Source organism: Bombus vancouverensis, chromosome 1 (assembly GCF_051014615.1).
Source record: "Bombus vancouverensis nearcticus chromosome 1, iyBomVanc1_principal, whole genome shotgun sequence".
NCBI lineage: Eukaryota > Metazoa > Arthropoda > Insecta > Hymenoptera > Apidae > Bombus > Bombus vancouverensis.
This window is the reverse complement of record NC_134911.1, coordinates 7,063,105-7,076,156: the sequence shown is the minus strand read 5'-3', so window position 1 is coordinate 7,076,156 and position 13,052 is coordinate 7,063,105. Positions and strand designations below refer to the sequence as shown.

Sequence of the window (13,052 nt, the reverse complement as noted above, 5' to 3'; positions counted from 1 at the left end):
AAAAGTAGTTTAAGCGCGTTACACACGAAAATTTAAACGCAGTTTCTGTTATAGCTGTAAATGGTTTCTGTTGAACCCGCAATATACTATGATTCGTTTATGTACTTATCTTCTCTGATATCACTCTGACTAACTTTACCAGATTGAAATAAAAAATTGTCAATCCCAAAATAGGACAGGTAATTTATAATATTAATAATAAAATTTTATCATATGTAACGTATATTTCCATCCCAATGTTCATATCATATTAATTGTCTTTTATTCTCTTCGTTTTTCTCAAATTATACAGTTTTTAGAGGATCAGCATCATTTTTTGATACTTGTACATACACAGACTTGTTCAATAGTTTATTTAAAATAGGCGCAAATGTTTTTAGAAAACCACGTTCGGAATCAGAATGATTTGTTAGAATCACATTAATTCCTTTGTGCGTTGCGTTAAGAACGTCATGGTGCAACATTTCCCCTGTAAGATATAGATCTGCAGATACGTTTTTTAAAACGGATACTCCAGCCCCAGCACAAAGTGCGACAGTTTTAATCGAACCATCTGAAAGATAAAATGGAATTGCAGTATATCAAATTTACAAATTAATTAGGAAATGAACAAAAAATTGATACCTTTTAAATGTGTGCGAGCTAATCTAACGTATTTCAAACCAGTACGTTGTTTCACTAATTGCACAGCTTCTTCAATAGAAATTTCATTTTTTAAAGTGCACATTCTTCCATAGCCATTGTTATTTGTGGCATCTGGTTGAATTGGTATGCTACTTTCAAGCACTTAAACATATAAAATACGTTCAAGTACAAGGTAATTATAGAATATTTAAAAAATATTATACTTTAAATTTATACCCTTTTCAAATGCTGACGCCAACCAATCATTTACTCCTCCTCTTATTGAATCAAAACTAGTATGTGGAGAGTACACAGCTATTCTATTTTCTAAACATTTTGCAATAATCTTCCCCTAAAAATTCTCATTTAAATGATAATTTATATAAAATCTCAATTTAGTATAAAAAAGCAGTAATGTTTTCACTACCTTCCATGAACAAGTTGTTATAGACTTTATGGGGTCAAATATTAAAGGATGATAAGTAATAATCATGTCTGTTTTCAAGTCTAAAGCTTCTTGCATCACAGTTTCAGTCAGGTCATTTGTTAGAAGAATGTGTGAAACCAGTTTGGTTTCCGTAGGTTCAACAAGTAAGCCTACGTTATCCCAGGAACCTGCAAGTGATAGATCTGCAAACTGCTTCAAAGTATCTACAACTTGATTTAAAGGCACCCCAGTAACATTCGATTTTATGTCACTCATTGTACAGAATGTATTATATTTGAGCGTTATATCAGAAATTAGAACTTCATAGGTTTTCCTCAGCCCAATAAAATGCCTTGACATTCCTAATAACCTAAAACAGAAACAGAAGCAAATCACAATCAGATTATCACAAAATATAGTAAGGATATTTAGTTAACAATAAAGGAAGGAATAAATAATGAATAAAATAAATAAATAATTCATTATTATTTATTACGAAAAGATAACATTACATAAAGCAACAATTATTCGTTATAAAACCAAATTTTCACTAAACCATCATCGCTTGCTGATGCAAGTTGTCCAGGAACAGTAGGATGCCACTGTACACAATTTACATCTTGGATATGAGCAGTGTCCATAGAACAAACCATAGTAAAACTTGGCTGATGAGGATCAGAGTCACTATCCTCTTTAAATATTCTAATAATGTCATCACCACACGCAGTCACTAACAAGCCAGTTGTTTTGCACCAATCAATGTCATAAATTGTCCTTGTATGATAACCAGTTATAGTACACACACACTTCCAAACTGATTTATTGTTGTGTGTAACAATTCCTGGTTCATTATCAGGTTTGTACTCTTGCCATATTTTCACTGTTTGATCATCACTACAGGTTGCAATTCGATTGCCCTCCTTGTTCCATGCAAGACTCCAAACTGTTGATGTATGGGATGATAATATATCTATGCACGACCAGTCATTATCCCCTGCATCTTCTTTGAATATCCTTACCGTATTGTCATAACTAGCAGATGCGACAACTTCTTCATTAGGATGCCACCTTATCTAGAATGATTTAAACATATATTTATGATACTTACATAATGCATTTTGATAATATAATAATAATAATATACATTTATATTTAACATAAAATAGTAATATAATTAATAACATAAAATAATTACGTACCTTCTTCACATCTTGAGTATGAGCATTAATAACAGCAGCACATTCATATTCATCATCATTTATCTCCCATATCCAAACAGATTTATCACGACTACAAGTAGCTAACAAATGACCACTACAAGACCAACTAACACTCTTCACTTCGTTCTCATGTCCCTCTAATGTTGCATTACATTCAAACTGACCCGACTTATTGTCCCACACAGCAGTGGTTGAATCAAAACTAGCAGAAGCTATGTAATTTCCACAAGGGGACCATGCTATCTCCCTAATAGTTCTAGTGTGACCTTCTGTAAGGATGGTTTTCACAACCCATTTTGAATCTTGTTGTCCCCATATTATAATTGTTTTGTCTTCACCGCAAGATGCAAGACAAGTACCATTTGGATGCCAGCAAACATTCCACACCCTTCCCCTATGACCAGTCAAGGTTTGTTTTAATTCCAATGTTCCCATCTCTACCTGCAACAATAAATGCTTTCTTTTTAAACTTAGTTCAACCGAGCATGTATATTCGTAAATAATATTACAAAATATTACTGTCTGGGGAATATGGGTGAGAAATGTTTACGCATCGTATTTAAATAGACAAATTTTTTAGTTTTTATAAGTGTTAAGTATATAAAAATGTTGAAGAATAAAACAATTATTCAAGTTTTTAAAAGAAGTTTCTTCTAGATGAAGATTTGAGAATTATATTAAAGGTTTGAGAAATTATGCGAGTGAAAAAAATGTTCAATACAATACGATGTATTATGTTCGAATACTTACGATGTACGTTTTGACGGTTTGTTAATTTTGCAGTATAAAAGCAAAAAATATCACCAAACGCTATCGCTGGCATGAAATTATGATGTAGAATATGTACACAACACGATTAGATAAACTTAAATGATCGTAGCACACAGTAATGGAAATATTACGTGTGCCATGTAACCATGAATCGCCATAAATCATTGGCTGATAAGATGTTGAATTATTTTAAATACTACTGATGTATATTTAAATCAAATTATTTATAAAAACACTTAAGATTAAAATCTTTATTTGCCACTTATCGACTAAACAGAGTAGTATTATTTATCAGCCAAGAATTGAATAATTGTGTATAGAACAAACGTTTTGGCGGGAAAATATAAAATTATACTTTACAATGTACTCGTTCTTTATTATTTATATTATTATGAAGAATAGAAATATTATAACAAATGAATGAATACTACAATTTTCAATAGTGCAAATCCATGTATTCATTTACTAAATCTCATATTTTGTTCATTCTTATAAACAGAAAGTGATTAAATTACAACTAATTATAAATAAATCTAGTGACTATCTTTATTATTTATATTATTATGAAGAATAGAAATATTATAACAAATGAATGAATACTACAATTTTCAATAGTGCAAATCCATGTATTCATTTACTAAATCTCATATTTTGTTCATACTTATAAACAGAAAGTGATTAAATTACAACTAATTACAAATAAATCTAGTGACTATCAGTCCGATGCTGTATTATACGATGTAGATGCCGATAACGTATCTAATTCTGGTAAAGGTAACATTCTGGTGCAAGAATCAGGAGTCCTAAAAATTTGAAAAAAAGATGAATCAAGCTCAGAAACTATATTCTCTCTTCTATTCTTTATAGAAATCTGAATAACTTACACATCCTTTAAGAGATGCAGTACATGTTTGTGTTCAATTCCTTCAAGCCATAGGTTTAACAGTTCCTCTCGTTTACACCTTAATAATTGTTTGCAAGCATTCAAATTTTCTTTAACTGCATGAATCTTTTCTCGAGATACTGTTACCTTTTCTGATAAAGCACTGAATATCTACAGTAAGAAATAATGAAAATGTTATTAACAACATATATGTATAATCATTATTATTAAATTATGTATTAAATTATATTTACTTGCATAACTTCTGTAAGGTCCTGATCATGTAATGATACCAATTCGTCAAGCCTCTGATCACTCTTCTTGTATTCTTTTTCAAGCTTGGCTTTTTCTATCTCTCGTTGTTCGTTAGTTTCACTTGCTGACAAAGCTCGAATTACAGAGATCAATAAACCACTCTGCAAAAGATGTACGATTATAAGTTAAACAACTATTAAGTAAAGAATGAAAGAAAGCTGATATTTTTACCGTTTCTTTGGTTGGTTTAATACCTCTCGGAGGTTTAGTGGGAGGCATTGAATTCATATTTTGTTATTTTTTTACTAACAAGGATGAAAAATGTAATGTCAAATCTTCTAATTAAATCTTCTTCTATCATAGAACTGAAATTTATAACAAATTTAAACACTATATAGGTTATGTTATTTTACACTGCGTTATGTAAATTTACAATACTTTAAATATCATTTTTGCTAAGATGTTTACCAAGGTTATGTATAACAAAATTAAAAAATTAATTATTACGCATTGTATTATATAGTAAAAATTGAAGTTTTGAGAGTGACAGTAGGTCACATGATGGCTGACAAACCATTTCTGACAACACACAGATATATACTCACACATTTTTAAGTCATATTTGGATTATATATATAGGTATCAATAAAACAATTCGTTTTAATAATGATAGTTAGACTGCGGATTTTTAAGCATTTATAATAAATTTAGGAGTGTAAAAATCCATAGATTGCATATAGTACACAAAAATATATAAAATATTGAAAGCAGAGTACTTCCTATAATTTTTAGTAGATGAAACAAATTTCTGTGTAATGAATGTAAAAATGAAAATTACATAAAAATCAGCAGCCTAATGATAACAATTCTCTTTATTACATAACTTAACATACAAATTAAGATATCCAACATACATTTTACATTTACTATGTAATACAATACAAATTTTTGTGATATCGCATATCTCTCTAAATATCTTAAAAAATAGAACATAATTGATTTTTGATTATCAAATATAAAGATGAACAAATATAGTCAACATTAAAAGTGTTTTGATATCATTTTCTAAAAAGTACATATAATATATATAATATCAATATTGAATTGTATAGATTACTACTTTGATAAATATGTAATATGTAGATTACAAAATATTAGTGAAACGTTAGGAAACAAATATTATAAAATTGTGATGTTTTAATTTGAACAGTGAAATTTTCTGTGTGAATGTTCTTATATATTTTATATAAATTTTGAGTCAAAAATAAAATATGTATATACACGTTTGTAGTGAGAAAAGGCTATTGTCTTTCGACTTTAGTCGGCTTCGCTAGTTGCAAATTTTTGACTTACATTATTTAGTAAAAGTATCACAGAATTTATCGTATAATTATATAGCATGGTACTTTCAAGTGATTTATTGTATTTTATAATTGGTTTCCGTTATTTTCTTATTGCAAACATAAAAATAAAAAAAAAAGATTGTGCTACAGCGTTTTAAACAAAATATCAATGTAAAGATGTTTAATGTAAACTTAATTTGTAAGTCTGCTTGTACAAAGCTTCAAAACTCAATATATTTTTTGGTATCAAATATAAAATTTACAACAAAATTTATCGACCTTTTCAATTTTAACATGTTGAAACGCACCAATTAAAGCATAAACATTTTATTTTATTCACACCAGACAAATTATTAAAATACTATTGTTGCAAATTTACACAACACAGTAAGAACCAAGTACAACAGAGAAAACAAGAAATGTAACAAATTAGATAATACCAATGTAATACCAAAATTTATAGATTATCAAGGAATGTATACTGTAAATAAAGGTTAAATTATTTAGAAATGGTTATTTAAAATACATAACTATTGTTTCAACATGATAAAATATGTATAGAAATATAAAGCTTCGCGTTAAATTTACATTTGTGGTAATTGATCAATAGGAGTTGCGAATCTGAAATCTTCTGGAAATAGTTTTCCTGCATGGGGATACATTAGCTTATAAGACTGTCTGATTGTGACATCGGCTACACCAGCAATGTCACCAATTTCTTTTTGTGATCGTTTATCTTCTGATGCCTGAATAATCAAAGAATGTGTAAAAGTTATAAGAATATAACATAAAAGAATATTTCTCTTGATCCCAATAAATACATACTTGTGAAGCCATATAGATTGCAGCTGCTGCCACCGAAATCGGCGATCTTCCAGGTACTATATCAATCTCCACTGCTTTTCTCGCAATATGTGTGGCAGCCCTTTGTACCATATTAGGAAGTCCAAGATTAGAACAAAACCTAGACATAAAATCTCCTGTCGTGATGAGATCAACACTAGTTTCAAGCGCTTTCAATATCAATTTGAAACATCTTCCTATTTCCTTTTTGCTGATCTTGCTAACTGCACAAATTTCTTTGAAAGTACGTGGTACACCTTCCTGTCTGCAGGCAATGTATAAACAAGCTGAAGCAATAGCATCATTTGCACGACCTTTCAAGTTTTTACCATCATGTACTTGTTTAAATAAATTATTTGCTCTATCGACAATAGTCTTAGGCAAATTAATACGATCAGCCATGCCATTAATCTCACGAAATGCATTAATCAATGCTCTGTCAGAACTGCTCATCTGAAATGACATAATTTATTAATTACCAAGGAAACTCATAGTAGAATAATAAAATGATACTTACTGTACGCCTGTTTTGATATTTTGAAGCACCAAAAGCATCAAACGATGCAGCACCAGTTCCAGGGCCAATCATGGTGGATAGATCTGAACCATTAAGGAGTGGATTTTCTGGGCCACCAACACGTGACGGATCAACTCCAGCTTTTTCATTGCTGAATGTTCTCCATTCTGAACCAACATCTATTACCCTATTTGAAAAAAAAGAGTAAGAGAAAAGGAAAATAAGCTCAATTTCAATTTATATATATATCATTCTCAAATTACATAGATATATTTACCTATCTCCTACAACTAGTCCACATTCTGAGCAAATTTGATCTCCAGCTCTGTAATCTTCGATAAGAGAAGCATCTGGATGTGCATAACAACAAACTTTGTTTGTTTCATGTCTGCAAAAAGAAAACTAAGAAAATGTGTACCACATATTAATGTATACACGCGCTTACATGCAAATATATCAATTAGTATTATGCTAATAAAGATTAGTTATCATGTTAATAATACGTCAGCAATTTAATGTTCATTTACAGTTGCTTATGTTAAAAAAAGTTTTTAAAAAATAAATGTATTTCATTTTCATTTGATATATACTTATGTACAATTGCTAATAAACAATTGAAGGTTAAGATACTTATTTAAAAAAGAAACTAAAATGAAAATATAAAGTTGATAGAATGATCTATTATCAAAAACACGTCAAGAATAAACAAACGATGTTTCTGTCAGATCACATAACCATAGTCTGTAACATTATGTTATTTCTAAAGTGACTAAGTTTGATCGTAAATAATAATAATCGATAAAACAAAATTCTGTAATAATTGCTACCGATATCAATCGTAAAGACAAAATTTTCTCAAAATTTACCTTGACGAACTTGCCATATTTTGGATTCGTGTTTTTCCACTATGCCGCCTAAGTTAATGCAGATACTTAATGCACCTGCGGTATTCATACATGCGTATCAAGCTATATGAATTAGATATGAAGCTCAGTATTCAATACAAACTATTGTAGCAATTAATTATATTAAATCAATTATATCTGGGATTGATGACATAAATATATTAATAATAAATTAAGAAAATTTAGAGTATTATATATAAATAAATAAAATATAAATTCACATATCAAATAAAAGAAAGTTAAGACAAAATATTTATCATTATTTATGATATTAATAATATTACTCCTATCTATATGTCATAAACATGAACAAAGATATCAAATCGTTATCTATACTAACTTGTAGTCGATGTATTTGACACTAAACTACGGTTGCAGGGTTGAAAATTCCAATGGAGGGGATAAGGTTTTTAATTTCCAGAGGTGTGCTTTATAAATTTGCCGTCAGTTATAGTGCTGCGATTGATATGTTAGACTTTTACATTTAACGCCATCTGTGCCATCCTTACCACTGAAGGTAAACGATATAACTTAAACTGCTTTTCATAACCTTTTTCAATTTATTTAAGATAGGCATATAGTATTTCATGTAGTACAGAAGAATGTTGTTTAAATAAATATAAATTTATATAATGAAGTAAATTTCAATTGCAGATACGGTCGTGTTGCATATTGCAGAAATTGATTGAAATGCTTTACTTGAGAAACATTTTTTGACCCGTAAGAATCTTATTACCGTAATCTTATCCACAGCCTTACCTCCTTCCATTGGAGTTTTCATACCTGTGTACGACCGTGTACTAGTGCTAATGAATGACTAATTAAAGAACTTACTTTAATGTAGTAACTTCTAACCCATAATGTTGGACTTAAGAATGAAAATAATGGTTGTGAAATCATTTTGACAAATTTGAAATTGTTTCTTAATTCTACTTAATTTAAAGAAATCTATATACACAATTGTTAATATGCACAGGGAAGAAATATATTTAACGTATTAAGTAAATAAAGTACAATTAAAATGATATTTAATAATAATTAAAAACTGTATGAAGAAATGAATATTACATACAAACAAATTTATTACAAATTTATTGTATAAAGGAATTATATAGTAATTGACATAATAACCATAAAAAAATTATAAAAAATGACATTGGAAGATGCACAAAATGCAGCGAGGAAAGCAGTACAATTTGATAGTCAGTGTCAATACAGACAAGCTTTATATTATTATAATGTAGCTATAAAGTTTCTTGTAGAATTGCAAAATCCTGTATATGATCAAAAAGTTTCTGAATATCAGGAGAGGGTATCAATTATACATAATCTTAGTGAGTATTCAAATTAATTCATGATATATGTTTTCATAAATAAAAAATAATACATTACAGTTAGTGAAGAAGAACAGAAACATCATAAGGCACAAACTACCGATCAATCTAAGTTACAAAAATGTAAGTTTCTTATGAACCAAGCACAAGATGCTGATGAAGCTGGTTTGAAAGATATCGCTGTGAAATTATATACAGACGCTGCTGAATTGGGGCTTAGCATGGTATATAAAATTCTAATTGTCAAATTTTCCAATTCTATTAAAAATATTTTAATAATTCTGTTGAATCCTAAACTTATGAATAATATTAATAATATTATTATAATTATAGAAAATTACCGATATAGAGGCAAAGGCTAAATTAACTGCTCTTATAAAGCTTGCACTTGATAGGGCAGAATCTTTAAAAGGTTTAAAAACAGCAAATAGTAATGATATTCTTAAAACCCTTTCTAAATTACCTCCTGTACCCGAAACAAGTCTGGATGAGGATATAGACAAAACATCATGTACAACTACAACAACAACTACTACAAGCTCTAATAACACTGGTACTTTTCTCTTGTCACGTTATTGTAATGAGAAATGCTTTCTGTTCAATTTCATTTTTTATTAATGTTTAGGGAAACCATCTCGACCGCCACTTCTTCGAGAAAGTAGTGCACATTTGAAAGTGAGTGGTGGTAGTACTAATTACACAGAAGAAGAGAAAAGTGTTTTGCTTCATAGTTCTCATATCAATGATCATAAGTTTGTACCTTTCATGATTACTGATCTTACAGAGAAGTTTCAGTATGCTATTCCATTTACTGATGAAGATGGTTTATTAACATTAGCACCAAAACAGAAGTCTGATTTTGCAAAATGGTGCCGGCCAGAAGAATTATTCTCTGACCCAAAAATGCTTAAAACATCTCATGTTGATTACTACAGTATAAAACAGACAGTTAGTAAAAAATAAAGCTAATTTCTAAATTAATGATTTTTTTCATACTAAAGTGCAATTAAATTTTAATTGTAGGTTGTTTCTGATTGTTCCTTTGTTGCTTCTCTTGCAGTTAGTGCTCAGTATGAAAAAAGATTTGGACGCAGACTTATCACCTCCATTATTTATCCAAAAAATAGAAACAAAGAACCAATATATAATCCATTTGGTAAGAACTTATGTATTACTGTACAAATCATGAAATTTTTTTTTAACATCAAGGGTCAGTGGTCTGTAATTCTCCTAGAATATTATCTCAATGAAAATTAAATTGGGAGTATTTTGTATTAGGAAAATACATGGTGAAACTACACATTAACGGTGTGTCACGCAAAGTTATAATAGATGACTTATTGCCTGTAAGCCGATACAACCAATTACTTTGTTCCTACTCTAGCAATCATGGTGAGCTGTGGATCTCGTTGCTCGAGAAGGCATATATGAAAGTAATGGGTGGTTATGATTTTCCTGGATCAAATAGTGTAAGTTTATTTCAATATACATGTAATTCTGCTACAAAGATAACAATCATAGAATATAAATTATTTTTTTAACAATGAAATATTATTGTTCAGAATATAGATTTACATGCTTTAACTGGCTGGATACCAGAGAGATGGGCTATAAGGCCTGGCGAACCAGATTTTAATGAAGACAATCTATTTAATGTATTATTAACACGTTTGCACAAAGGAGATGTATTAGTAACAGTTGCTACTGGAGAATTATCTGATTTGGAAGCTGATAGAACGGGTCTTGTACCAACCCACGCTTATGCTGTTCTCGATGTTAGAAGAATAAATGTATAATTGATTACTCTTTTTATTATTTTTTATTATTAAAGCATATTTTAAAAATAAGTTTATGATTAGTATAGTTTATAACCATAGATATATTTGTATAGGATGAAAGATTATTACAACTTAAAAATCCTTGGTCACATTTACGATGGAAAGGAAATTATTCTGAACTTGATAGAGTACATTGGACAAATGAGTTAAAGAAAGCACTAAATTATGATCCAGATTCTGCGTCCCAATTTGATAATGGAGTTTTCTGGATTGATTATTTTAGCATATGCCGATTTTTCGATGTCTTTTATTTAAACTGGAATCCAGGTTTATTTAATTATACTTATTGCATTCATCAGTAAGTTATTAGTGGTTTTATAAATAATATTGTTTAAATAATTAAAAATGATTGCAGAAATTTTTTATGAAAATATGTTGTAGAATGTGGAACTCAGGAATAGGACCAGCGAAAGATGCATATAATATCGGCGATAATCCTCAATTTTTACTAGAAGTGAAAAACCACGTTAATGGAGCTATATGGATTCTTCTTACCAGACACATTACAGACATAGCAGATTTTAGGCAAAATCAAGAATATATCACAGTATTAGTTTATCGAAATGATGGAAAAAGAGTATATTATCCTCGTGAGCAAAATAATTTATGGTTTTATTCTGTTTGTATCAAATTTAATTATAAATGTTGTAACTATGTATTAATCATAAATTTTTGTTAAAATTATATAGATGAACCACCACCATATATCGATGGGGTAAGAATAAACAGCCCACACTATCTTTGTAAAATAAAACTAGATCCTCAAAGTGATACTCGATATACTCTAGTCATATCGCAGTATGAAAAAACAAATACAATATATTACACTTTACGCGCCTACGGATCTTGCGAATTCTCATTAAGGAAAATACCAAATTTTTATAAATATGAAAAAGAGGTATATCTTTCTTATTTTTTGTATAAATACACTTAAAAGTTAATACTATAATAATAATAATTTGTTTACAGCTTACTGGTCAATGGAAAGATATTACAGCTGGTGGATGTAGCAATCATCCAACATACCAGAATAATCCGCGATACCAGTTAATCTTGGAAAGTTCAAGTAATAATAACTATTTGCTGATTATACTGAAGGGACCTAAACAATATCAAATAGGATTTGATATTTTAACAGTTGTATTAAATGATTCGGACGCACCTACCGCATTCAAAGTGAAAAACTCTGGCCCATTCAGGTATTATATAAAGTAATACATTTTATATAATTGTATAGAGTATTTATTAATAATTTAATTTAATGTAGATCAGGATTTGTTTACCTGGAATTAGAGGATGTACCAGCAGGTACATATCACATTATTCCATCGACATATATCCCTGGACAAGAAGGACATTTCTTTTTAATTTGTAAATCGTTTTGTAAATTACAACTTCAACATATTCAGTAACGAAATTATCGTCTATATAAGCTCTATATAAAGGAGGATTTTAATAATATATTGTACAATTATGAAACATAATACATAGGTATTAATTTATATGCTCTAATTGTAACATATGAAAGAGGAATATAAAATATTTATATTTGCTGTTATAAAATCGTTGATGAATATTCTTATGATTATTGCATATTGTACAAAGATCATTAATGCTAAAATTAATGTTAACAAAACAAAATGCTGTCGACAAAATGTAAGATAAAGAAATTGCGTCGAGGATAGTGAGTCAATCATTAGATGATGAATTACAAAATGTTTTTATTTTATATTTTAAAAATACAAATTAGTAATCAGACTAGACAACTGCTGACTGAATTATGAAAATTTGTGGCACTTTATCCATAATTAATATTTGTTTGATGTGTTATGATTTGGCACGTACGTAGATAAATTTCGACGCATATAGCTCCCAAACACTTTAATTAGCTACTTAATATTCTTTGTACTGTTCTTATATAAATACTAGGAAGTATTACTTTTTAATCAATAAGTCAAGTGAATACTAAACAGCATTTATGTAAAGTATTCACTAAAAATGCATTTATACATACAATAATTATTTTTATACAAAGTATGTTGATGTTTCATCTACATATCAAGTAACACAAAGAAACGCATCAGAATTTTTT

At 29.1% G+C, this 13,052-nt stretch overlaps 4 protein-coding genes across 11 annotated transcripts; 1 reads left to right on the top strand and 3 right to left on the bottom strand.

Moving 5' to 3' along the window:
* Nucleotides 1–204: 204 nt before the first annotated feature.
* Ciao1 (cytosolic iron-sulfur assembly component 1) lies at nucleotides 205–3,299 on the bottom strand. Of its 2 annotated transcripts, XM_033341605.2 has the most exons (5): nucleotides 3,022–3,299; nucleotides 1,052–1,421; nucleotides 862–976; nucleotides 625–786; nucleotides 205–553 (listed from the first exon to the last, which is right to left on the bottom strand). In XM_033341605.2, the coding sequence occupies exons 2-5, from the start codon at nucleotides 1,409–1,411 to the stop codon at nucleotides 285–287; spliced, it is 906 nt and encodes a 301-aa protein (XP_033197496.1). In that variant the 5' UTR covers nucleotides 1,412–1,421; nucleotides 3,022–3,299; the 3' UTR covers nucleotides 205–284. The 2 variants fall into 2 exon arrangements, with proteins under 2 accessions (XP_033197496.1, XP_033197494.1); XM_033341603.2 differs by lacking the exons at nucleotides 205–553; nucleotides 625–786; nucleotides 862–976; nucleotides 1,052–1,421 and adding exons at nucleotides 1,523–2,124; nucleotides 2,251–2,712 and having other exon boundaries at nucleotides 3,022–3,298.
* A 348-nt stretch (nucleotides 3,300–3,647) lies between these two features.
* Nucleotides 3,648–4,797, bottom strand: Sec8 (exocyst complex component secretory 8). 3 transcript variants are annotated; one of them, XM_033341613.2, is made up of 5 exons: nucleotides 4,649–4,797; nucleotides 4,412–4,545; nucleotides 4,180–4,341; nucleotides 3,927–4,096; nucleotides 3,648–3,845 (listed from the first exon to the last, which is right to left on the bottom strand). In XM_033341613.2, exons 2-5 carry the CDS (start codon nucleotides 4,466–4,468, stop codon nucleotides 3,758–3,760), a joined length of 477 nt encoding a protein of 158 aa, XP_033197504.1. In that variant the 5' UTR covers nucleotides 4,469–4,545; nucleotides 4,649–4,797; the 3' UTR covers nucleotides 3,648–3,757. The 3 variants fall into 3 exon arrangements, with proteins under 3 accessions (XP_033197504.1, XP_076473227.1, XP_076473231.1); XM_076617112.1 differs by having other exon boundaries at nucleotides 4,619–4,773; XM_076617116.1 differs by having other exon boundaries at nucleotides 4,688–4,706.
* Nucleotides 4,798–5,395: 598 nt separating this feature from the next.
* TfIIB (transcription factor IIB) lies at nucleotides 5,396–8,251 on the bottom strand. Its single transcript, XM_033341602.2, has 6 exons — nucleotides 8,129–8,251; nucleotides 7,750–7,824; nucleotides 7,161–7,271; nucleotides 6,884–7,070; nucleotides 6,349–6,819; nucleotides 5,396–6,269 (listed from the first exon to the last, which is right to left on the bottom strand). The coding sequence occupies exons 2-6, from the start codon at nucleotides 7,764–7,766 to the stop codon at nucleotides 6,108–6,110; spliced, it is 948 nt and encodes a 315-aa protein (XP_033197493.1). The 5' UTR covers nucleotides 7,767–7,824; nucleotides 8,129–8,251; the 3' UTR covers nucleotides 5,396–6,107.
* LOC117160665 (calpain-7) lies at nucleotides 8,171–12,523 on the top strand. Of its 5 annotated transcripts, XM_076617043.1 has the most exons (14): nucleotides 8,171–8,305; nucleotides 8,443–8,508; nucleotides 8,765–9,122; nucleotides 9,183–9,346; nucleotides 9,456–9,675; nucleotides 9,748–10,070; nucleotides 10,146–10,278; nucleotides 10,401–10,591; nucleotides 10,685–10,912; nucleotides 11,014–11,258; nucleotides 11,342–11,550; nucleotides 11,650–11,858; nucleotides 11,930–12,159; nucleotides 12,228–12,523. In XM_076617043.1, the coding sequence occupies exons 3-14, from the start codon at nucleotides 8,939–8,941 to the stop codon at nucleotides 12,370–12,372; spliced, it is 2,481 nt and encodes an 826-aa protein (XP_076473158.1). In that variant the 5' UTR covers nucleotides 8,171–8,305; nucleotides 8,443–8,508; nucleotides 8,765–8,938; the 3' UTR covers nucleotides 12,373–12,523. The 5 variants fall into 5 exon arrangements, with proteins under 5 accessions (XP_076473158.1, XP_076473166.1, XP_033197462.1 ...); XM_076617051.1 differs by lacking the exon at nucleotides 8,765–9,122; XM_033341571.2 differs by having other exon boundaries at nucleotides 8,443–9,122.
* The last annotated feature ends 529 nt before the right edge of the window (nucleotides 12,524–13,052 follow it).

Coding starts and splice junctions, on each gene's coding strand:
- Ciao1 (XM_033341603.2), bottom strand. CDS start 2,706: ATGGGAACATTGGAATTAAAACAAACCTTGACTGGTCATAGGGGAAGG. Junction 2,125..2,250: donor ATACTCAAGATGTGAAGAAG/GTACGTAATTAT, acceptor AAATCATTCTAG/ATAAGGTGGCATCCTAATGA.
- Sec8 (XM_033341613.2), bottom strand. CDS start 4,468: ATGAATTCAATGCCTCCCACTAAACCTCCGAGAGGTATTAAACCAACC. Junction 4,342..4,411: donor TTAAACCAACCAAAGAAACG/GTAAAAATATCA, acceptor CATCTTTTGCAG/AGTGGTTTATTGATCTCTGT. Junction 3,846..3,926: donor CTGCATCTCTTAAAGGATGT/GTAAGTTATTCA, acceptor TCAAATTTTTAG/GACTCCTGATTCTTGCACCA.
- TfIIB (XM_033341602.2), bottom strand. Junction 7,071..7,160: donor GGACTAGTTGTAGGAGATAG/GTAAATATATCT, acceptor TTTTTCAAATAG/GGTAATAGATGTTGGTTCAG. Junction 6,820..6,883: donor AATATCAAAACAGGCGTACA/GTAAGTATCATT, acceptor ATGTCATTTCAG/ATGAGCAGTTCTGACAGAGC.
- LOC117160665 (XM_076617043.1), top strand. CDS start 8,939: ATGACATTGGAAGATGCACAAAATGCAGCGAGGAAAGCAGTACAATTT. Junction 10,592..10,684: donor ATTTTCCTGGATCAAATAGT/GTAAGTTTATTT, acceptor ATTATTGTTCAG/AATATAGATTTACATGCTTT. Junction 10,913..11,013: donor TCGATGTTAGAAGAATAAAT/GTATAATTGATT, acceptor ATATTTGTATAG/GATGAAAGATTATTACAACT.